Source organism: Argopecten irradians, chromosome 13 (assembly GCF_041381155.1).
Source record: "Argopecten irradians isolate NY chromosome 13, Ai_NY, whole genome shotgun sequence".
NCBI classification, from domain to species: Eukaryota; Metazoa; Mollusca; class Bivalvia; order Pectinida; family Pectinidae; genus Argopecten; species Argopecten irradians.
Window position 1 is genome coordinate 32,646,203 of NC_091146.1, and position 26,961 is coordinate 32,673,163.

Below are 26,961 nucleotides of genomic sequence, written 5' to 3' on the forward strand. Positions count from 1 at the left end.
ATGGGGCAGTTAAAGTGACCTGTCATCAAGGTTATCATACTGCAGATGTGGCCGAGTGGTGTATGCCAAGATATTACCTTAGTTCGTCCGAGTGGTGTATGCTAGGATATTACCTAGTATATCCGTGTGGTGTATGCTAAGATATTACCTAGTATATCCGAGTGGTGTATGCTAAGATATTACCTAGTATATCCGTGTGGTGTATGCTAAGATATTACCTAGTATATCCGTGTGGTGTATGCTAAGATATTACCTAGTATATCCGAGTGGTGTATGCTAAGATATTACCTAGTATATCCGAGTGGTGTATGCTAAGATATTACCTAGTATATCCGTGTGGTGTATGCTAAGATATTACCTAGTACATCCGAGTGGTGTATGCTAAGATATTACCTAGTATATCCGTGTGGTGTATGCTAAGATATTACCTAGTATATCCGTGTGGTGTATGCTAAGATATTACCTAGTATATCCGAGTGGTGTATGCTAAGATATTACCTAGTATATCCATGTGGTGTATGCTAAGATATTACCTAGTATATCCGTGTGGTGTATGCTAAGATATTACCTAGTATATCCGTGTGGTGTATGCTAAGATATTACCTAGTATATCCGTGTGGTGTATGCTAAGATATTACCTAGTATATCCGTGTGGTGTATGCTAAGATATTACCTAGTATATCCGTGTGGTGTATGCTAAGATATTACCTAGTATATCCGTGTGGTGTATGCTAAGATATTACCTAGTATATCCATGTGGTGTATGCTAAGATATTACCTAGTATATCCGTGTGGTGTATGCTAAGATATTACCTAGTATATCCGTGTGGTGTATGCTAAGATATTACCTAGTATATCCGTGTGGTGTATGCTAAGATATTACCTAGTATATCCGTGTGGTGTATGCTAAGATATTACCTAGTACATCCGTGTGGTGTATGCTAAGATATTACCTAGTATATCCGTGTGGTGTATGCTAAGATATTACCTAGTACATCCGTGTGGTGTATGCTAAGATATTACCTAGTATATCCGTGTGGTGTATGCTAAGATATTACCTAGTATATCCGTGTGGTGTATGCTAAGATATTACCTCGTATATCCGTGGATATTCGGTAGATTATGGTATAAATAGTATTTGTAATAACACTTGGTGTGAACGGCAATGAATTATTAATGAATGTTTTACATCCCATCTACCTTACATCCCATCTGCCTATCTTATCTTGAAAGATAACTGCAAGAGTTTCATATTTTATTTCAAAATCATTTATTACTCTATAACATGATTAACAGAAATTCACACCCACTGCCACGAAATTTACCAAACTTAGTCATTTATACTGTTAATAAACTCCATAATAACATGCACTTCTATTCCGTAATTGCATATTACAGAGTTATCTGCCCTTGATGGTTTTGGTATTGATTAAGCAGATAGCTGAGCATATACCGTCAACCTAGCCCCAATTCAGGGGCAGAGAACTGTTATTCAGCAAAGACAGGACTTGATATATGAGTATTTTATGTTGGCGTATCTGAGGATAACACACCAGGACTATATATCATCATAAGACTTCCAGATGTCTGGTTTCTTGATTTACCAACTGATTAAAATACCAAGCCTTATTTTTACTTTGTTGTATAGATCTTAAATGATCTCGATATTGTTCGGTAAAGTCTGATGGAATAGTAATAAACTCCCGGTACTAACCTGGAACACTAAGCTAATGAGAACTTAAGACCTTCCCAACCCCGAGACCATGGAAACCAAATATTCCTCCATTTTGTTTCCCTGGTAACTCTAATTGAGGTACATGATGTGTCATATTTATGTAACACTTACCAAAAATTCAAATATTTGGCATTTGGAATCACATACATGAAAATGATTTGGACATACAGCTCTAAAAAGTAATTCTTCCCTGCCAAGACATTTAGAGGCAGAAACTTGTTTGGGATCTGTTTAATCAGATTGGTCCCTTTGAAAGGCTACCATAAGCTTGAAATGAGTTTTTTTTCAGATCAATCAATGAGATGCTCGATTTGTAGATTTTCTGCTTTGGGAAAATTATTCTGACAGCTCCATAAAATATTTCATTCCCCTCAAAAAATTTGAGGGCAGTAACTTCATTATTGATTGGTCCGTTAGAAAGGTAACTAGAATGTGACCTCTGGCAGAAATGTCGTCAGATCCTTTATGAAACAAAATGAGAATCCTTGATTTGTAGCTATTGATCGACTTTTGGAATGTAACTCTACCTCTTCCACCTAGGAGCGAAATGATTGAGTGTTCATTTTATACTAGGAGAGTTAATGAAATAAGTCTTAAGAGCTAGACAAGGCAAGCAAACAATAAAACTTAAGTACAACTTTCTTCCAATCTTTTTATATGAAAAGATCACAAGATTAAGATATTTCTTATCACATCACTTTGTTCTGAAGAATCTAAAAATATATTACATTACAAAGATTCCTTCAGCCATTTTGTCCACCATTGCTTAATCCTAACATCACATCATTGGTTTCCAAGGTCATGCCACTATTCTATCTTTGCATATTACAGAGTTAGCTCCCTTGTGCGTAGGTATTGATTGTTACATCATTATTTTGTGAGCGCAATTCACGCCTTTTTCTCCGAAAAGTATGATGTTACGCTCGCAAACACTTGACGTCATAATCAATACCTACCCGCAAGGGCAGATAACTCTGTAATATGAAAATACAGAATTGTCAAAATTGATTTCCTGCTGAAATCACTCCACGTCATATTACACTTAAGATATATGCAATAATTCATTTGGTAATCCAATACAATTACAGATATTTATTCCACTTCGTTTCATAGAGGATCTGATAACTTACAATAAGGGGTCAAGTTCTGGTGACCTTTTAAATCGAACAATCAAATTACTGCCTTTAGAATTCTAAATTTTAATAGAGTTAAATTTCAGGGGACAAACAGTTCATAGAGCAATCAGAATGATTTTCTTGTTTGTAGTCATTTCGCCTATACACCACAACGTAGTAAATACACATACACTGTACTTATGTTCAAATGTTTTGATTGGGTGGTGTAGTGGTTAAGCCGCTCGCCTTTCATCTAGCCGGCTGGGGTTTGATCCCCGGCATGGACGTGAAAAGTTCAGGGGTCACCTGCCCAATCACATGGGTTTTCTCCGGGAACTCCGGTTTTCTCCCACACTATGACCCCCTCGCGCTTACATCCGGGCCATCAAGAGTGATTTGTATAAGTTGTATAACTTGTTTCTCAATCAATGTAAAATAAATAAAGTTTATTTATATATATATATGTTCAAATGAAATATCTTTTTCAGCAATTGATACCGCTAGAAGAGAAAAATGATTTGAACTTAAGTAGAAGGAGAAGGAATCCAATAATATTAGACGTCGATATTGAGAAACTTCTGATGGGCAGGACATTAGACGTGACGTAATGATCAAAAGTGTTCATGCTATACCTCTAACTTTGTTGGAGAAGAGTGAGAAGTTGACCTAAGCGACCTCTAATTGGATGTTGTCAGATCCTGTATATGAAACGCTGTGAGAATAGAGACCTGGATTTTAATTGGACTGTTTCATGTGATAATGTTACTGGATGACAGACGGATCATATTCAGAAATTTAGAAGTGAAGATAGGAATACCAAATTAATTGATATATATCATACAATCAATGGCAGAACTTGGACTGATCCCTATACAAATGCCCCGCTTTTGAAATACAGTCAAACCTGTTGCCTGCATAAAGATCTCCCAAGAGAGGAAGAAAAATGGTCTCTATAACCAAGTGGTATTTATAATTTATGCACTGGTCAATTATGTTAAAATTGACCATTGGCGAGGCGGAGAAAGCAGTCTTTTTCAGCAGGTGGTCTGTATATAGAGTTTGTCACTAAGGCAGGTTTGACTGTCACCTCGAGATCAAGTTGAGTTAAAGTCTTGTCCATGTCATATAATTTAATAAAAAGTCAGTGTATCACATTCTGAAGACTCCAAAGCGTGTCTTTTCCTTGGGGGCGTTTAGCGCTGCACTTATGCTGAGGCCTAACACAGTTCGTGTGTCAACAGGGTCAATCACACCATCGTCCCAGATCCTAGAAACAAACAAAATCCGTGAATATTCTGTGTAAGATCCTAAAATGCTAAAAGCATCAAACTTTCAGCTTAATCATTAAATATTTAAGTTTGGACCAATAAGAAGACTCTAGTATACATGTATACAGACAGTCAGACAAACATATGGACAAATAGAAAGCATTGCAGACAATCATCTCATATTGTGCTAGCGCATTATGAAGATTGTCTGCAAAGCACTGGCATCTATATTCTGTATTTGCATATTACAGAGTTATCTGCCCTTGCGGGTAGGTATTGATTGTGATGTCGTGTGTTTAAGAGTGTAATATCATACTTTTCGGAGAAAACGGCGTCACAGTGCTCACGAAATAATGACATAACAATCGATACCTATCAGCAAGGGAGCTAACTCTGTAATATGCAAAGATGGAATAGGATTCCAAAGGAAGACTGTTCAATGCTTAAGTATTCTCCAAATTTTGAAAGATATTTAATCAAAACCCCGTATGGAGCCCTTTTCACCCCGGCAGAGTCAGAGATAACGATTGTCCGCTAATGACATATACAGTTAGTGGTAACTTGGTGATTTCATTAGAGATTGTGAAACACCCACCGGTATATCGTCAATGATGTCCGTATCTGAGATCGTGAAACATCAACCTAATGAGATAAGAAACCAATTTACCTGGCACTAGAGAAATAAGGATGACCCTCTTTCTCATACTTGCGGATAACTGGAGCCTTTAAGGCCTGTTCCTCTTCTTCTGTCCACTGAAATGAGAAATCAAAGTTTAAATCTTTACGTTCCATTGTCGACTCTAGTTGACAGGGCTTGACCCTCCTTCTTTCTCAAAGTCAACACTCAATATTGACGTTCTTCCTTCTCAACCAGCCTTCTTTTAAAATTTTTAATGCAGTAATATATAAAGTATTTTAAAGGCCCACTACCTTTCCGGAGCAAAATTTAAAGGTTTCTAAATATCATAAATAACATAAGAAAATATATACCGATGGCCTAAGATGAGGTTACAACACCAAACATATGCAAGTTACCCTGCGTAATATATGATAACAGTTGGGTTTCATCCCGCTATTTTGCCTTCTACTGCAGTGATAATCAACAACCGCGGGTATTTAGCACGAAGGTGGGAAACATAAGACGACCCGCGTTCTGAAAATCAACATTTTATTTATATAAATTAAATTGTTCAGAAGATGATGATAAGTGTAGCATTACCGGTAAGTTGATAACTTATGCGACTCTATAAAGTAATCGGTCTCGTTTTACATTTACATTTCAAAAATTAAAAGCTGTTTCGGAAAGGTAGTGGGCCTTTAAGTTCTTTTGATGACAAATTAATAATTATATCGACCATGTATGTTTTTTTATGGCCGAGGAATTAAATAAATCAAACATTTGGCTACTGTGACCTTTATAAATAAGAAGTAATTGCAATGAAAACTTCACAAAGACCGCATTTGTGGAAAAACAACACAGAATGACCGACAGAGTTTGATAACTATAGGTCATCCTCACCCTTCATGTCAGATGACCGACCTCAAGTGGGAAGGTGGCTTATATTGCCAAGTGGAAAAGAAATGGGACAGGGGCTTCCTGTCATGTAGGATAGAAAGAGGAGGGGGCTTATTGTCAAATGGGATAAAAAGTGGAGAGGGCTTTTTGTCAAATGGGATAAAAAGTGGAGGGGGCTTATTGTCAAATGGGATAAAAAGTGGAGGGGGCTTATTGTCAAATGGGATAAAAAGTGGAGGGGGCTTATTGTCCTGTAGGATAGAAAGTGGAGGGGGCTTACTGTCATGTAGGATAGAAAGTGTAGAGGGTTTATTGTCAAATGGGATAAAAAGTGGAGGGGCTTATTGTTAAATGGGATAAAAAGTGGAGGGGGCTTATTGTCAAATGGGATAAAAAGTGGAGGGGGCTTATTGTCAAATGGGATAAAAAGTGGAGGGGGCTTATTGTCCTGTAGGATAGAAAGTGGAGGGGGCTTACTGTCATGTAGGATAGAAAGTGTTGAGGGTTTATTATCAAATGGGATAAAAAGTGGAGGGGGCTTATTGTCAAATGGGATAAAAAGTGGAGGGGGCTTATTGTCAAATGGGATAAAAAGTGGAGGGGGCTTATTGTCAAATGGGATAAAAAGTGGAGGGGGCTTATTGTCAAATGGGATAAAAAGTGGAGGGGGCTTATCATCAAATGGGATAAAAGTGGAGGGGACTTACTGTCATGTAGGATAGAAAGTGGAGGGGGCTTATTGTCAAGTGGGATAGAAAGTGGAGGGGGCTTACTGTCATGTAGGATAGAAAGTGGAGGGGGCTTATTGTCAAGTAGGATAAAAGGTGGAGGGGGCTTACTGTCAAGTAGGATAAAAAAATGAGGGGGCTTATTGTCAAGTAGAATAAAAAGTGGAGGGGGTTTATTGTCAAGTGAGACACGAAGGGAAGGGGGCTTATTGCCAGTGGGATAGAAAAGTTACAGGGCTTATTGCCAAGGGGGATAGAAAGGTCAATGGTCGATTTACCTCTTTGCCTTCTCTCTGTCGTTGTTCTCGTGTGATCTGAGCCAACACATTAGCTGCCTGTTCTCCTCCCATTACTGAGATCCTCGAGTTAGGCCACATGTACAGGAACCGGGGCCTGAAACAGTATAGATATCACATGTACAGGACACGGGGCCTGAAACAGTATAGATATCACATGTACAGGACACGGGGCCTGAAACAGTATAGATACCACATGTACAGGAACTGGGGCCTGATACAGTATAGATATCATATGTACAGGACCCAGGACCTAAAACAGTATAGATATCATATGTACAGGAACCGGGGCCTGAAACAGTATAGATACCATATGTACAGGACACGGGGCCTGATACGGTATAGATATCACATGTACAGGACACGGGGCCTGAAACAGTATAGATATCACATGTACAGGACACGGGGCCTGAAACAGTATAGATACCACATGTACAGGAACTGGGGCCTGATACAGTATAGATATCATATGTACAGGACCCAGGACCTAAAACAGTATAGATATCATATGTACAGGAACCGGGGCCTGAAACAGTATAGATACCATATGTACAGGAACAGGGGCCTGATACAGTATAGATATCACATGTACAGGAACCGGGGCCTGAAACAGTATAGATATCACATGTACAGGACACGGGGCCTGAAACAGTATAGATATCACATGTACAGGACACGGGGCCTGAAACAGTATAGATATCACATGTACAGGACACGGGGCCTGATACGGTATTGATATCACATGTACAGGACACGGGGCCTGAAACAGTATAGATATCACATGTACAGGACACGGGGCCTGAAACAGTATAGATACCACATGTACAGGAACTGGGGCCTGATACAGTATAGATATCATATGTACAGGACCCAGGACCTGAAACAGTATAGATATCATATGTACAGGAACCGGGGCCTGAAACAGTATAGATACCATATGTACAGGAACAGGGGCCTGATACAGTATAGATATCACATGTACAGGAACCGGGGTCTGAAACAGTATAGATATCACATGTATAGGAACCGGGGCCTGACACAGTATAGATATCATATGTACAGGAACCGGGGCCTGATACAGTATAGATATCATATGTACAGGAACCGGGGCCTGAAACAGTATAGATATCACATGTACAGGAACAGGGGCCTGATACAGTATAGATATCGTATGTACAGGACACGGGGCCTGATACGGTATAGATATCACATGTACAGGAACCGGGGCCTGAAACAGTATAGATATCACATGTACAGGACACGGGGCCTGAAACAGTATAGATACCACATGTACAGGAACTGGGGCCTGATACAGTATAGATATCATATGTACAGGACCCAGGACCTAAAACAGTATAGATATCACATGTATAGGAACTGGGGCCTGAAACATTATAAATATCAGATGTACAGGACACGGGGCCTGAAACAGTATAGTATTATATATTATCATTATATAATGAGAAGTTACTAGAATTGAAAGTATCGATAGTACACAACACAGCTTCACAACGGTCTAGAGGAGTGAAACATTTAATAAATGTGTTGTATCTGTTACCGTATCGCCGGTGTTGAATATGATAAATATCATAGGATAATTACACCACTCCAAGTGGCATCAAACTTAATCTATAAAAGGGTGTTGAAAATATTGATTTTACTATAGAAAATAATCAAAGTACTGAAAGTACTGAAAACACAGCGCAACAGAAACAGAAAAATTCAAATGAAAATAAAAATAAACTTTAAAATAGTTTTTTTAAGGAAATTTTCACAATCATATCGCAAAAACTTAAAATTAAAATTCATAATATAATCAGCTGTAGGGCGTAAATTTCACTGCCACTGTATTCTGTATTTGCATATTACAAAGTTATTTACCCTTGAGCGTAGGTATTGATGGTGACGTCATGTTTACGAGTGTAACGTCATTCTTTTCGGAGAAAATGATGTGAATTGCGCTCACGAAATAATGACGTAACAATGGATACCTACCCGCAAGGGAGCTAACTCTATAATATGCAAAGACAGAATATATCCTACCCATATGCTCTCCCGCACATCCCATAATTCCCTGCTCCGTATGATCCACCAACTATTACTGTAAATTTCGGAACTTTCGCACACGCCACTGCTGTCACCATTTTAGCACCATTTTTGGCTATGCCTCCTGCTTCGGCTTCTCGACCAACCATGAAACCTGAAACAAAGTTGATTGGTTAGTTAAATACATTAACAACCTCAGACAGGGTCAGGTAAGAATGCTCTCAAGCACGTGCAGTGCGTTTTGTGTGTGTGGTCGGTTTTCTGGGAAAATATATATGTGTTTTGTCTTTTTATAATAGAGCCAGAGGAGCTCCTGCATTTTTAATAGTGCTATCACAATAAAATATCTCAAAGACAACCCAATGTATGCAGTGGATAATGCTACTAATGGATGCGCTTGTTTTGCCTTATATAGCAGAGGAACTGTTGCCCTTTTTATAGTGCTATCACACTGAAGCACGCCGCCAAAGACACCAAACAAAAGTTAATAGGAAAAGATACACATTTATCTTTATATATAGTTAACATTGTCTTTTTGTTTCCTAACATTGCAGCTAATTTGATCATAATATGAACAGACTACTAAGTCATGAGTTTAAATCCCATGTGCTGCAGTTGCCAGGTACTGACCACTGGTCGGTGGTTTTTCTCCAGGTACTCCAGCTTTCCTCCACCAACAAACCTGGCACGTCCTTACATGACCCTGGCTGTTAATAGGACGTTAAACTAATAAAACCCAAACCTGACTACTAAGATGTAAAAGTGAAAATATTCATTTGGCTCTCAGTTGTAACCCATCTTATTTCTGGTTTGATGATGGAGGACAACCGGAGCAGAGGTCTGCACTTAGCAACTGCCCCATATGGGATTCAAACTTGCAATCCAGAGGTGGAAGACTTGTGAAATTATGTCGGATATCTTATCCACTCATCTACCGCAGCCTTGTTTATATAAGTGAATTGCATATGAAAGAAAGATTGCTTACAATATCTGATAGTGAAGAGTTAAAACCAAGATGATCACATTAGATGTATATACTGGTGTAACAAGTCCCCGACAGGTCAGTCTTATAAAGTTCTGCCAGCTTGTTTTGGAAATTGAGGTCAAAGGTCAAAGTATATGTCACAGTTCCCGAAGAGCCATCATGAAATGGCGAAAGTACTAGAGGAAGGTCGCTGAGTTTTATTTTTTATATATTCAACTCTGCATGGACACATACTTTTTTCTTGGTATATGAAAGGCTCCAACCAAGGTGGACTCACATACCAAGTATAAAGTTTCAAAGATACAGGAGACGTACATACTGTTAATTTGACTGAAATCAAAGGACAAAATATAGGTCACAGTGACCTAGTTTTTTTGGTATAGTACACTCAAGACTCATATATAAGCTGACTCTCATACCAGGTATAAAGTTTCAAGACCTTAGAGTAAAGAAGATATTGCTCAAGATATTAGGGTCAATAAACCATGACTCAAAATACCATGCGACACCGTGTAAACACAGTCAGATGGACAAACATTACGCCAATCTTTTCCTCCACTCCCCAGTTCACGGCTGTGGGCACAGCTTACCTGTGATGTTCTGTAAGAAGATGAGTGGAATGTTTCTCTGACAGCAAAGCTCAATGAAATGTGTACCCTGAAATGAATAATTAATTCTATTATTCAGAATCTGTAACTCGATAAAATGTGTACCCTGAAACGGATTATTAATTCTCTTATTCTGTAACTCAATGAAATGTGTACCCTGAAACGAATAATTAATTCTCTTATTCAGTAACTCTACGAAATGTGTACCCTGAAATGAATAATTAATTCTCTTATTCTGTAACTCGATGAAATGTGTACCCTAAAATGAATAATTAATTCTCTTATTCTGTAACTCGATGAAATGTGTACCCTAAAATGAATAATTAATTCTCTTAATCTGTAACTTGATGAAATGTGTACCCTTCAATGAATAATTAATTCTCTTAATCTGTAACTCGATGAAATGTGTACCCTAAAATGAATAATTAATTCTCTTAATCTGTAACTTGATGAAATGTGTACCCTTCAATGAATAATTAATTCTACAACTTAATGAAATGTAAATACTGCATAACGAAATAGATATAAATATGTAAATGTTATTTTCTGTGAACACATGTGTCTCGGTTAAGGTATGTCAATAGTAATATCTGCTATTTACATAATTCTGTTCCATTCTTTTTGTATGTGGGTGGATAAGTTGTTGTGACATTAATAAATCAATATTTTTGATATATTTCAATATTTATAGTTATAATTTTGCAACCTACATCGACAAATTTGACATCTCTTGACTCTTGATTTTACAACAAAGTACTAGTATAGTAAAGAGATTGGCAGTAGACTTGAGAACTCGTTAATTCAAATACTCGATAAGTCTTAGTTTTCTAGCGGTCCATTAGAGTTTAAAGTGAACCATGTTCTAATGTACTTTAATTTTCTCATAGTAACTAGTACATTATCTTTAGCGCTGACTCCGAGAAGAGCACAGCGTTGTTCTCTATGAAACAATTAGATGGTATACGGAGAGACGAGTACTTTACCTTCAGAGCTGACTCCGAGAAGAGCACAGCGTTGTTCTCTATGAAACAATTAGATGGTATATGGAGAGACGAGTACTTTACCTTCAGAGCTGACTCTGAGAAGAGTACACCGTTGTTCTCTATGAAACAATTAGATGGTATACGGAGAGACGAGTACTTTACCTTCAGAGCTGACTCTGAGAAGAGTACACCGTTGTTCTCTATGAAACAATTAGATGGTATACTGAGAAACGAGTACTTTTCCTTCAGAGCTGACTCTGAGAAGAGCACACCATTGTTCTCTATGAAACAATTAGATGGTATACGGAGAGACGAGTACTTTACCTTCAGAGCTGACTCCGAGAAGAGCACAGCGTTATTCTCTATGAAACAGTTAGATGGTATACGGAGAGACGAGTACTTTACCTTCAGAGCTGACTCCGAGAAGAGCACAGCGTTGTTCTCTATGAAACAATTAGATGGTGTACGGAGAGACGAGCACTTTACCTTCAGAGCTGACTCCGAGAGGAGCACAGCGTTGTTCTCTATGAAACAATTAGATGGTATACGGAGAGACGAGCACTTTACCTTCAGAGCTGACTCCGAGAGGAGCACAGCGATGTTCTCTATGAAACAATTAGATGGTATACGGAGAGACGAGTACTTTACCTTCAGAGCTGACTCCCAGAAGAGCACAGCGTTGTTCTCTATGAAACAATTAGATGGTATACGGAGAGACGAGTACTTTACCTTCAGAGCTGACTCTGAGAAGAGCACAGCGTTATTCTCTATGAAACAATTAGATGGTATACGGAGAGACGAGTACTTTACCTTCAGAGCTGACTCTGAGAAGAGCACACCATTGTTCTCTATGAAACAATTAGATGGTATATGGAGAGATGAGTACTTTACCTTCAGAGCTGACTCTGAGAAGAGCACAGCGTTGTTCTCTATGAAACAATTAGATGGTATATGGAGAGACAAGTACTTTACCTTCAGAGCTGACTCCGAGATGAGCACACCATTGTTCTCTATGAAACAATTAGATGGTATACGGAGAGACGAGTACTTTACCTTCAGAGCTGACTCTGAGAAGAGCACACTGTTGTTCTCTATGAAACAATTAGATGGTATATGGAGAGACGAGTACTTTACCTTCAGAGCTGACTCTGAGAAGAGCACACCATTGTTCTCTATGAAACAATTAGATGGTATACGGAGAGACGAGTACTTTACCTTCAGAGCTGACTCCGAGAAGAGCACACCGTTGTTCTCTATGAAACAATTAGATGGTATACGGAGAGACGAGTACATTACCTTCAGAGCTGACACCAGAGAGCACACCGTTGTTCTCTAGGAAACAATTAGATGGTATATGGAGAGACGAGTACATTACCTTCAGAGCTGACTCCGAGAAGAGCACACCGTTGTTCTCTATGAAACAATTAGATGGTATACTGAGAAACGAGTACATTACCTTCAGAGCTGACTCTGAGAAGAGTACACCGTTGTTCTCTATGAAACAATTAGATGGTATACGGAGAAACGAGTACATTACCTTCAGAGCTGACTCAGAGAAGAGCACACCGTTGTTCCCTATGATTCCTACTGGATAACCCCATAGTCTTGCAAATCCTTTAAAAACAACAGAAACATACAATTACATGTGAATATGACATATCTGTTATTTACCTATCCAACCCCTGACATTTTAAGTGGACTAGGTCAGAATGTCAGAAGAGTCCAAATATGATTTCAGGGTTGATATTTATATACGATATATCATTTATTTATTACAGTGTAATGAATGGTCCCTACCTGTAAATAGTGTTTCACCGTATGTCCCTACCTGTAACTATTTTCCTGTACATCCCTACCTGTAACTAGAGTTTCCATGTACATCCCTACCTGTAACTAGAGTTTCCCTGTACATCCTTACTTGTAACTAGAGTTTCCCTGCACATTCCTACCTGTAACTAGAGTTTTCCTGTACATCCCTACCTGTAACTAAAGTTTCCTGTAATCCCTACCTGTAACTAGAGTTTCCCTGTACATCCCTACCTGTAACTAGAGTTTCCCCGTACATCCCTACCTGTAACTAGAGTTTCCCTGTACATCCCTACCTGTAACTCGAGTTTCCCTGTATATCTCTACCTGTAACTAAAGTTTCCTGTAATCCCTACCTGTAACTAGAGTTTCCCTGTACATCCCTACCTGTAACTAGAGTTTCCCGTACATCCCTAGCTGTAACTAGAGTTTCCCGTACATCCCTACCTGTAACTAGAGTTTCCATGTACATCCCTACCTGTAACTAGAGTTTCCCTGTACATCCCTACCTGTAACTAGAGTTTCCCTGTACATCCCTACCTGTAACTAGAGTTTCCCGTACATCCCTACCTGTAACTAGAGTTTCCATGTACATCCCTACCTGTAACTAGAGTTTCCCTGTACATGTAACAGTTTCCTTGTACATCCCTACCTGTAACTAGAGTTTCCTTGTACATCCCTACCTGTAACTAGAGTTTCCCTGTACATCCCTAGCTGTAACTAGAGTTTCCCGTACATCCCTACTGTAACTATAGAGTTTCCCGTACATCCCTACTGTAACTAGAGTTTCCCTGTACATCCCTACCTGTAACTAGAGTTTCCCGTACATCCCTACCTGTAACAAGAACTTCCCTGTACATCCCTACCTGTAACTAGAGTTTCCCTGTACATCCCTACCTGTAACAAGAGCTTCCCTGTACATCCCTACCTGTAACTAGAGTTTCCCTGTACATCACTACCTGTAACTAAAGCTTCCTGTAATCCCTACCTGTAACTAGAGTTTCCCTGTACATCCCTACTGTAACTAGAGTTTCCCTGTACATCACTACCTGTAACTAAAGCTTCCTGTAATCCCTACCTGTAACAAGAGCTTCCCTGTACATCACTACTTGTAACTAGAGTTTCCCTGTACATCCCTACTGTAACTAGAGTTTCCTTGTACATCCCTACCTGTAACAAGAGCTTCCCCGTACATCCCTACTGTAACTAGAGTTTCCTTGTACATCCCTACCTGTAACAAGAGCTTCCCTGTACATCCCTACCTGTAACTAGAGTTTCCCCGTACATCCCTACTGCAACTAGAATTTCCTTGTACATCCCTACCTGTAACAAGAGCTTCCCTGTACATCCCTACCTGTAACTAGAGTTTCCCCGTACATCCCTACCTGTAACTAGAGTTTCCTTGTACATCCCTACCTGTAACTAGAGTTTCCCTGTATATCCCTACCTGTAACTAGAGTTTCCCCATACATCGCCTTAAACTCGTCAAATCTGCTTCCATCAACTACACGCGCTATCACCTGTATCAAAAGAAGAAATTGAGTGACATCTCCATGACAACAATTCGTGACTTTATGTAACAATTTAATACAAAGAAACACATCCAACATTGTCTGTGTAGCAGATTCTCACAAAAGTTTGCAAAACAAAATTTATTTCATAACCAGATGAAGTTAAAAAAAGAGTGACATTATTGCTTACAATTATTATTCAGAATAGTTGATAAAATGAAATACATTTAAATGAACGATTCCTTTGATTTTCCAATGGATTATTCTTTTCACATTCAAAATGCAACGTCAACGTCTCTATGGTGACATCATGATAACGTCAAGTTTTCGTGCCATTCTCAGATTTTTTTCTTCATAGTAATATGAAGAGAAAAAATCTGCCAATCAGAAAGTAGGATCTAGTATGACAATAAATAAAAATCAATTAATATATGGCTATAAATTCCTATTTCAGGAAATCAAGGTACATCCGAAAGCTATAGTAAACCAGGTATGTATATTTGTTCTAGTTATACGCAAACTTACCTCTCGTATGTCAAACGTCTTTTTTAAGTTATCACCCACAATACCATATAGTTCATCTAAAGGATGTACAGGGTCTTCAGGGGGCTCCACCGTCACCTAGTGAATATATATGTTTACATAGTAAATATAAACATCATGTTGTTTACATAGTAAATATAAACATCCTATTGCTTACATAGTAAATATAAACATCCTATAGTTTACATAGTAAATATAAACATCATGTTGTTTACATAGTAAATGTAAACATCCCATTGTTTACATAGTAAATATAAACATCCCCTTGTTTGCATAGTAAATGTAAACATCCCATTGTTTACATAGTAAATATAAACATCCCGTTGTTTACATAGTAAATATAAACATCCCATTGTTTACATAGTAAATGTAAACATCATGTTGTTTACATAGTAAATGTAAACATCCTGTTGTTTACATAGTAAATATAAACATCCCATTGTTTACATAGTAAATGTAAACATCCTGTTGTTTACATAGTAAATATAAACATCCCATTGTTTACATAGTAAATGTAAACATCCTGTTGTTTACATAGTAAATATAAACATCCCATAGTTTACATAGTAAATATAAACATCATGTTGTTTACATAGTAAATGTAAACATCCCGTTGTTTACATAGTAAATGTAAACATCCCATTGTTTACATAGTAAATGTAAACATCCTGTTGTTTACATAGTAAATATAAACATCCCATTGTTTACATAGTAAATATAAACATCCCATAGTTAACATAGTAAATATAAACATCATGTTGTTTACATAGTAAATATAAACATCATGTTGTTTACATAGTAAATATAAACATCATGTTGTTTACATAGTAAATATAAACATCATGTTGTTTACATAGTAAATATAAACATCATATTGTTTACATAGTAAATATAAACATCCTATAGTTTACATAGTAAATATAAACATCATGTTGTTTACATAGTAAATATAAACATCCTATTGTTTATGTTGTTTACATAGTAAATATAAACATCATGTTGTTTACATAGTAAATATAAACATCATGTTGTTTACATAGTAAATATAAACATCATATTGTTTACATAGTAAATATAAACATCCTATAGTTTACATAGTAAATATAAACATCCCGTTGTTTACATAGTAAATATAAACATTCTATTGTTTACATTGTAAATATAAACATCATGTTGTTTACATAGTAAATATAAACATCCCATAGTTTACATAGTAATATATAAATCCTCTTAACCGTTGTTTACATAGTAAATATAAACATCCCGTTGTTTACATAGTAAATATAAACATCCCATAGTTTACATAGTAAATATAAACATCATGTTGTTTACATAGTAAATATAAACATTCCATTGTTTACATAGTAAATATAAACATCCTGTTGTTTGCATAGTAAATATAAACATCATGTTGCTTATATAATAGTACATATATATAAACATCCCATAGTTAACATAGTAAAATAAAACATCCCATAGTTTACATAGTAAATATAAACATCCCATTGTTTACATAGTAAATATAAACATCCCATTGTTTACATAGTAAATATAAACATCATGTTGTTTACATAGTAAATATAAACATCCCATTGTTTACATAGTAAATATAAACATCCCATTGTTTACATAGTAAATATAAACATCCCATTGTTTACATAGTAAATATAAACATTCCGTTGTTTGCATAGTAAATGTAAATATCCCGTTGTTTACATAGTAAATATAAACATCCTGTTGTTTACATAGTAGATATAAACCTCCTATAGTTTACATAGTAAATATAAACATCCCATAGTTTACATAGTAAATATAAACATCCTGTTGTTTACATAGTAAATATAAACATCCTGTTGTTTACATAGTAAATATAAACATCCCATTGTTTACATAGTAAATATAAACATCCTGTTGTTTACATAGTAAATATAAACATCCCATTGTTTACATAGTAAATATAAACATCCCATTGTTTACATAGTAAATATAAACATCTCGTTGTTTACATAGTAAATATAAACATCCCATAGTTTACATAGTAAATATAAACATCCCGTTGTTAACATAGTAAATGTAAACATCCCGTTGTTTACATAGTAAATATAAACATCACATAGTTTACATAGTAAATATAAACATCCTGTTGTTTACATAGTAAATATAAACATCCTGTTGCTTACATAGTAAATATAAACATCCCATAGTTTACATAGTAAATATAAACATCCTGTTGTTTACATAGTAAATATAAACATCCTGTTGTTTACATAGTAAATATAAACATCCCATAGTTTACATAGTAAATATAAACATCCCGTTGTTTACATAGTAAATATAAACATCCTGTTGTTTACATAGTAAATATAAACATCCTGTTGTTTACATAGTAAATATAAACATCCCATAGTTTACATAGTAAATATAAACATTCCGTTGTTTACATAGTAAATGTAAACATCCCGTTGTTTACATAGTAAATATAAACATCCTGTTGTTTACATAGTAGATATAAACCTCCTATAGTTTACATAGTAAATATAAACCTCCTATAGTTTACATAGTAGATATAAACCTCCTATAGTTTACATAGTAGATATAAACATCCTGTTGTTTACATAGTAAATATAAACATCCCATAGTTTACATAGTAAATATAAACATCTCGTTGTTTACATTAAAACATCCCGTTGTTCACAGGGTCACAGAATGACATTCCTATACATTGTGTTGTTTTTTTGTCTGAGGTTAGCTCCAAAGCTCCCCAAAAGAAATCATCCATAGTTTCAAGATCAGAATGCACAGGCAATATTTCTTCACATTGAATTTCACAATTTCACAATTTTACAATTTCACAATTTTACAATTTCACAATTTCACAATTTTACAATTTCACAATTTCACATGAAATTCATGTGAAAAATATTGCCTGTATACAGTTACCATGTAAAACAATTTATTGGTAGATTAAAGAGAATTAGAGTTTACAATATTTTAAAAATCTGCTTTTGTCTACCATTTTTGTTTGTTGTTACTAATGATAAAGTTGTATTAACCAATCAGAAGTGTTGTTACTAACGATAACGTTATATTAACGAATCAGAAGTGCTGTTACTAACAGTAATGTTATATTAACCAATCAGAAGTGTTGTTACTAACAGTAATGTTATATTAACAAATCAGAAGTATTTTTACTAACACTTTTTATGTGTAAAGTTGATAACATTAATCCTTTTTGAATTTGTAAATTTCTATAATTTCTATACTGAGACTGAAGATATAAACGTACCCCTGGGTCTTTTTTATAGTTGATGTTTTTGATGATTCGCCGCGCTATATGTAATGCATGCTCGTCATTTTGGGCATAATGGTCCGTTACACCAGACTTACTGAAAAATCAAAGGTCAAAGGGTAAAGTTAAGGTCAAATGTTTGATACCCGTAATGTCAGTCAATACATGGCATTTTCCTTCCTAAACCTATAGTAATTAAAACCTGTATATATCAGAAACCTGTATATACCAGAAACCTGTATATACCAGAAACCTGTATATACCAGCCAAATATACTGGTCCAAGTAATGTCCTGCTTAGACAAGTAACACTGTATAATCAAATAAATGTACAAATAATTCTCGACGGTCTTGATATAACTATGTGAATGATCTTAGAGCAAGGTAAAACTGGAGAAAACTTGTGTGAATGGTCAAGTGAACCTTGACCTTATTTACGTCCGTGCTATGGACTGAACTGCAGCCTAGCAATTTGGTACGTTATTTTGTTTGGTATAACATCCTATTAACAGCGTGATTGTCATTTCGGTCGTGCCAGGTTTGTTTGTTGGTGGAGGAAAACCTGAGTACCCATAGATCAACCACCAACCAGTCATCAGTACCTGTCAACTTTGGATTTGATCTCGCAGTAGAGGTTTAAAATTACACATTTAACGGAAAAAAAGCATGTAGACTCTAACTCACCTACAATGAAGGTCTGCCCCACCGAGATCCTCGGCCGATACCTGCTCTCCTGTAGCAGCTCGTACCTATAACATCAATTCTGTAAGCTTACAAGTAAAAACACAATGGTTACACAAGATCATCTTCTGCTTGTGATCAATAGAAAGAAGCATCGGGTCAGCTAAGAACCGTTAATGGTAATTGTGAAATTTAGTCATTAAAGATGCTCCCACCGCCGACAGAGCATAAACGATACTATGATTTGCACTATAATTGGTGTTTACTCATGTAAATGTTTGTATAAGTAACACAAAAAAATAATATTAAAAAATTTGTTTTGTTTTTGCTGAATGTGCAAACAGTACTTCATAGTTCCATGGACTTTTTTCGAAATGCAAAGTAAAATAAGAAGCTCAAACTTTTCAATGGTTGTAATGGTGTACAGTAATTAACTTTTGTACCTAAAAAAAAAAATTTGTCTATTCCTGTTTTTGATAGAGAAAAAGCACCATTCATTTGCGGTGTAGCATCTTTAACGAATTTGATAAAAGATACAATATTTGAATATTATGAAGTTTAATGTAGGAAGAACACAGAAATTGATTTCTGACTTACAAGAGGTGGGCCTCCAAGGAAAATGGTGCCTTTCTTTCTGACAATTACGCTTTCGTCAGCCATGGCTGGTACGTACGCTCCACCGGCAGTGCAACTACCCAACACTACTGCCACCTGTACAAAGGGAAATAACTCTGTTTTATTAGTCTTACAAAGTTTTCACCCCATCATATACAACTACCGAACACAACTGTCACCTGTACAAGGGGAAATAACTCTGTTATCAAATGTTAGTGTTAGAAATATTTCACATCCCATAATTTACAACTACTTAACACCACTGCCACCTGTACAAAGGGAAATAACTCTGTTATCAAATGTTTGTGTGACACATATTTCACCCCATAATATACAACCACCCAACACTAAGTCTGCAACTTTATAGACATGTTTTACTGTACATTGGGCGGTCTTTAAAGGCAGGTTTGAATGCACCTTGACTTGTCTTTATAGACAGGTTTGACTGTCCCTTGGGTGGTCTTTATAGACAGGTTTGACTGTCCCTTGGGTGGTCTTTATAGACAGGTTTGACTGTATCTTGGTGGTCTTTATAGACAGGTTTGACTGTATCTTTGCTGGTCTTTATAGACAGGTTTGGCTGTACATTGAGTGGTCTTTATAGGCAAGTTTGACTGTATCTTTGGTGGTCTTTATAGACAGGTTTGACTGCCACTTGGGTGGTCTTTATAGACAAGTTTGACTGTATCTTTGGTGGTCTTTACAGACAGGTTTGGCTGTATATTGGGTGGTCTTTATAGACAGGTTTGACTGCACATTGGGTGGTCTTTATAGACAAGTTTGACTGTATCTTTGGTGGTCTTTATAGAAAGGTTTGATTGTCACTTGGGTGGTCTTTATAGACAGGTTTGACTGTCCCTTGCGTGGTCTTTATAGACAGGTCTGAATGTCCCTTTGCTGGTCTTTATAGACATGTTTGACTGTCACTTGGGTGGTCTTTATAGACAGGTTTGACTGTCACTTGGGTGGTCTTTATAGACAGGTTTGACTGTCACTTGGGTGGTCTATATGGACAGGTTTGACTGTCACTTGGATGGCCTTTATAGACAGGTTTGACTGTCACTTGGGTTGTCTTTATAGATAGGTTTGACTGTCACTTGGATGGCCTTTATAGACAGGTTTGACTGTCACTTGGATGGCCTTTATAGACAGGTTTGACTGTACCTTGGGTTGTCTTTATAGACAGGTTTGACTGTCACTTGGGTGGTCTTTATAGACAGGTTTGACTGTATTTGTAATAATATCATTGATCACGTTGCTACAGAATTTAAGCAAAGAAAAACTATTTTAGACAGAAGGTATAATCATATAGAACCAATGATCATATTGAGAGACATAAACACTGACCTGTGGAATTCCCATAGACGACATCCTTGCCTGATTATAAAAGATTCGACCAAAATGGTCACGATCGGGAAACACATCTGCCTGACGAGGAAGATTTGCGCCGCCAGAGTCCACTAACGGAAACAAAATGAAAAATTCATCAATTTAGCAAACCGTTTTTTGAAAAGTCTTGATACTATGACCTTTGACCTTTTGTCCTTGTACTTTTTTAATTCTGTTACGTAGATAACTTAATAATATCAATAACTTCTCATAATAAAAATTTAGGAAGATTTCTTATGGCTTTATCTAAAATATACGGGTGATTTTGTTGAGCTATTTCCTGGAGAGATAAACATTTACCTAAATATATACAGGGAAGGTGATTTTGTTGAGCTATTTCCTGGAGAGATAAACATTTACCTAAATATATACAGGGAAGGTGATTTTGTTGAGCTATTTCCTGGAGAGATAAATATTTACCTAAATATATACAGGGAAGGTGATTTTGTTGAGCTATTTCCTAGCGAGATAAATATTTACCTAAATATATACATGGAAGGTGATTTTGTTGAGCTATTTCCTAGAGAGATATATATTTACCTAAATATATACATGGAAGGTGATTTTGTTGAGCTATTTCCTGGAGAGATAAATATTTACCTAAATATATACAGGGAAGGTGATTTTGTTGAGCTATTTCCTGGAGAGATACTTATTTACCTAAATATATACAGGGAAGGTGATTTTATTTACCTAAATATATACAGGGAAGGTGATTTTGTTGAGCTATTTCCTGGAGAAATTATTATTTACCTAAATATATACAGGGAAGGTGATTTTGTTGAGCTATTTCCTGGAGAGATAATTATACAGGGAAGGTGATTTTGTTGAGCTATTTCCTGGAGAAATTATTATTTACCTAAATATATACAGGGAAGGTGATTTTGTTGAGCTATTTCCTGGGGAGATAAATATTTACCTAAATACATACATGGAAAGTGATTTTGTTGAGCTATTTCCTGGGGAGATAAATATTTACCTAAATATATACATGGAAGGTGATTTTGTTGAGCTATTTCCTAGAGAGATATATATTTACCTAAATATATACATGGAAGGTGATTTTGTTGAGCTATTTCCTGGAGAGATACTTATTTACCTAAATATATACAGGGAAGGTGATTTTGTTGAGCTATTTCCAGGAGAGATAAATAATTACCTAAATATATACATGGAAGGTGATTTTGTTGAGCTATTTCCTGGAGAGATTATTATTTACCTAAATATATACAGGGAAGGTGATTTTGTTGAGCTATTTCCTGGAGAGATAATTATTTACCTAAATATATACAGGGAAGGTGATTTTGTTGAGCTATTTCCTGGGCGCGGAGATGTTTAGTAACAGTAACAGGATAGTAGGATCCTCCTTTCACTGTTGGATCATTGGCAACAATCAGACACTCTACTCTGTAACAGAGGAACAGATTTACTCCCACACATACCTTTTATACATGTATATAAATTGTAAATGAAAGCATATCAGTCAAATATAGCCTCACAAGAATATATCTCCTCGCACCAGTAATCAAGTCTGAATAGTAATATACCCCTGAAACACCAGTTATCTCCCCAGCTTCATCAAAAGTTGTCTCCCCTACTACATAACCAGTTATCTCCCCCTGCCACAACACCAGTTTTCTCCCCTGCTACATCACCAGTTATTCTCCTCCTGTCACAACACCAGTTATCTCCCCTGCTACATCACCAGTTATCTCCCCCTGCTACATCACCAGTTATCTCCCCCTGCTACGTCACCAGTTATCTCCCCTGCTTCATCACTAGTACTCTCCCCCTGCCCTGCCACACCACCAGTTAACTGTCACTGCTACATTCCAAATTAACTCCATCGCTAACCATGCATCAGTGTTTATTTCCTGCAACATCAGGAGTTATCTCCCCTGATAAATTACCTCCCTAATGTCAGCTAATTTACTGACCCTGATACGCGACCAATCCCTGTGATAATGCCTCCAGCTGGTACCTCTTCTTCTCCATAAAGTTTGTATCCTGCCATCTGACTAAGCTCCAAAAATGGGGACCTGTAATAATGCATAATTTGGCATAACTAATTCCATAAACTAAGCAAATGACTAAATATAATTTGCAGACACTGTTTAATCTAAATTCTTGACCCTGGATCGGATGAAGTTTTAATTAATTAATTAAGGTCCTCCTGCAAATTTTTCGTACTTCATTATAGAAAATTTAGGGGGGGGGGGGTAATAAAATTTTTGCTACTCCCCCTACCAACATTACGTTTCATCTTCCTTATATATAATTAGCCACTGACTATATAATATCAGTTATATGAAAATCAATAGCAGAATATCAATGTATCTCTTCGTTAAAGACAGACTTTATTTGTACAAGAAAATTAAAGGTAACTTACACATTCGAATGACTCGCAGTGTGTTATCAAAGTCCAAATGACTTTCAGAAGGTTTTAATTGACTGTATGTTGTATGACTTCCAGTTACAGAGGATTTCATAGAGGTATGAACAAACAGAATCAACCAATCAGAAAGTCAGATTTAGTATGAAAGCAAATAAAAATTTGCAGTACTTACTCCGGGTCGAGTAAGGTGGTGATCCGGTCGCGAGGGAGCAGTTTATCCCGCGATAAATGTCGCTCAACAGCCTTTGGTCCTCCTCCTAAAATAACAAAGCATTTATTATAATTCTCAATATATTTTCGGTTGATGAGTCAATTTTTTCTCCCACCAATCAGTGATTTGTCACCAGTTTTCGCTGTGAGAGATTTCTCGGTCAACCTCTGACGTCATGACATCAAATTTTTATAAATAATGTTCCCCTTCCCCATGGATATTTTACACCAAGCTTGAATACAATCCATATAGAGCCCTATGACTAATAAGCATTTTAAAGGATTTTGCTCTATTTCCCCTATTGGGCCCCACCCAATAGTTACAACTTGTGTGGAACTCTATGACTAGTAGCAATTTAAAGGAAATGCTGACGACTGCCAGACAGATGCCACAACGTGATATAAACTTACTATCCCTATTTGGGCCTGTTAAGCTAAAAATCAATTAATACCAATTAATTCATGGGTTTGTCAGGACATTATTGCAGTTTTTCATGACAGATATCAAAGTTGAGAGACTTTTTGCAAAACATTTGGTAATTTTCAAGGATTTTTCAAGTTAATTGTTCCATCAAAAACAAAGAGTGTTTTAATCTTAAGAATGGCCTGATATATATGATATTCCTACCTTGCATAACTGTGGAGACCTTGCCCCGCAAATCTTTAACCAGTGCCTGCATCCTCTCATAATTTTCCTAAAACAAAAACAGACAAATATACAAAAATCATTCTAAATTTTGGATCCTAAACTTCATCTGTCAAAATTCAAAGCATTATTTTTTTAAGATAAGAAAAAAGTTTTGTTTCCTGGTTTTAAACAATAATGTGTAAAAAATAACATTAAAAGATTCAAGACATTACAAAGTCTATGAAAAAAGACTACATTAACTATTCCGAATTTGCATATTACAGAGTTATCTGCACTTGCAGGTAGGTATTGATTGTGACGTCATGTGTTTGCCAGTGTAACGTCATACGTTTCAGAGAAAACGACGTGAATTGCGCTCACAAAATAATGACGTAACAATCGATACCAACCCGCAAGGGAGCTAACTCTAATTAGCATAAGTTTTATTGTAGGGCATTACATCCTTGGTTTAAAGTGCTAATTTAAATCCATGCTAACAAATCATAAATAAGTTTTTCATGTTTGAGCTAAAAAAAAAAATTGACTGCGCTAAAATAAACTGTTTACTGTAATTTATCCTATTCCATGACGATATTCATTCAAATTTACATACAGTAAAACCCCATAACTTAAACAGCGGAGACCAGTAGATTAGTACAGTAGTATAAAGGAGTACAGGGTATTCAACTCGTTTGAGGTTGTAATTGGTCAAGATCTTCATCAAAAGTCAAAATGTCTTGTACTCTCAAACTAGGACAAACAATGCGTGAGATCTAACAGACCCCCGTTCAGGGTCACCTCAGCATGACCCCTATAGTTAGCCAATCAGCGTGTCGCCTACGGAATCTTCGGTGTGGTTGATTCATTCGGAAGTGTAAACAGATAATAGTACATCCCGAGATGTTCCAATTCTAGGCCAGAGGTCATGCTGAGGTGACCCCGAACGGGGCATTGTTAGATCTTGTATTGGAGCGTAACGTAGAGTATCCCAGTGGAGCGGAATTACAATTCTAATTTTAATTAGATTGGACCACCCCCCCCCCCCCACACACACACACACCTTGAAGATAAATTACTGCTTTTTGTAGCAAAAATTTCCTCCAATGATACATCTTTTAATCAAATCTTCAAATTTTTGGTTTGTAATTAGTACTAATTACAACTACTACATCTTTTATATAATCATCAAACTTACCTAGGGTACATATTTCATGATTATACCAACCAGTATCTAAAACTTGTAACTATTGAGCTTAAAATTTCTGTTTTACTTAAATAACAATTCCCTTTCTCTTCAAACTGAATATATATTTGGACCAAAACAAGAACAGAAGAATTCCCTTGAATTGTATTTAACAACTAAACAATAATACAAACGCTTCACGCGTTGTATTAAAAATTGTTCAATTACTTGGACTACAGAATAACCCCTGGGTTTTACTACTATAAAATACTTATTCTTCCCTCGCACCATCGTCGAGTGGAATTCTTTACCAGCATCCCTAGCACTGGATCCTGTCCTGAACTTGTTCAGGTCTGCCCTGGCTAGATACAATCTCCCATAACATACATATACCCGGTCTGTATATGAAAAAACAAAAATAAAACAAATCTCAGCAGCGCTGCAGATATTGCAGATTTGTTTTATTTTTGTTTTTTCGTATTTTTATTCCATCACAAGGTTATTTGACATTTATTTATTATATATATAAAAAAAGTATAGATGACATTTTCCAGGGGAAAATATGTACTCAAACCTTTGAGTCTGTCCGTTAATTTGAAAGAAGAAATCAAAGTACTGTAATTGATTGCCAACCTTGTAATGTTTAAATCAAATTAAAATGCGACACTTTGTGTCAAGCTCTCAAATAGGCTTTGCCTAAGATTATACTCTCTTAATGCTACAGCATTGCTGTTCACAACATGTATAATATGAGCTATGAATGAATGAATGAAGAGTTTTACGTGCCGTAACGCCATATATAACGTTTCGGGGCACGCGTCATGAGCTATGGTATGCACTGGTATTTATATACGTGTAGTTATTGGCAGAACATCAAGCTCCTGTACAAGCGTATCGGTGTGGTTATAGTCAGCTGATAGTGCTAGTGTTAAATACGGTCTCTGTCACTCCGCTGACGGAGCATGCTCAGTCAGTAATCCAATAATATTAGATCTCGATATTGAGAAACTTCTGATGTGCAAAAGTGTCTCGTCGTGCTATACCTCTAACATTGTTGGAGTAGCTCAGTCAGAAACTTAGAGTAGTTTTTCACACCGGAGACCCGGATTCGATTCCTGGTCGGGCACTTGGCAGGTAGGTAACGTTTTCATGTGTATTTTCCTATGTTCTTCTTGACTTGTATAGTGATGAGTTAAATTTATATGGTGTCCGTTTCTCACCTGATACTCCGATGAGGCTGTGTCGGGACGTGTTCCGATTGGTGCCGCCTCATCTATATGATAGCATCGTTTACAATGTCTTCGCACCTCACTTCGGAGAGACAGACGAAAAATACGACGCGGCAGCATTTTCAGCCGTCTCGTGCGAGTCTGAAGGTGAAAATTGTAAACATTGACTTTTTCTTGCCACAGTTTCGTACTTTAGACAAATC

At 36.5% G+C, this 26,961-nt stretch overlaps 1 protein-coding gene across 1 annotated transcript; it reads right to left on the bottom strand.

Annotated features, from left to right (window-relative positions):
* Positions 1–1,246: 1,246 nt before the first annotated feature.
* LOC138305962 (methylcrotonoyl-CoA carboxylase beta chain, mitochondrial-like) lies at positions 1,247–26,922 on the bottom strand. The gene is made up of 17 exons (XM_069246268.1): positions 26,750–26,922; positions 24,347–24,413; positions 23,681–23,765; positions 23,051–23,152; positions 22,393–22,520; positions 21,072–21,184; positions 19,707–19,820; positions 19,113–19,177; positions 18,427–18,526; positions 15,123–15,218; positions 14,534–14,606; positions 12,818–12,894; positions 10,280–10,346; positions 8,702–8,858; positions 6,641–6,755; positions 4,786–4,871; positions 1,247–4,117 (listed from the first exon to the last, which is right to left on the bottom strand). Exons 1-17 carry the CDS (start codon positions 26,876–26,878, stop codon positions 4,000–4,002), a joined length of 1,692 nt encoding a protein of 563 aa, XP_069102369.1. The 5' UTR covers positions 26,879–26,922; the 3' UTR covers positions 1,247–3,999.
* Between the last annotated feature and the right edge of the window lie 39 nt (positions 26,923–26,961).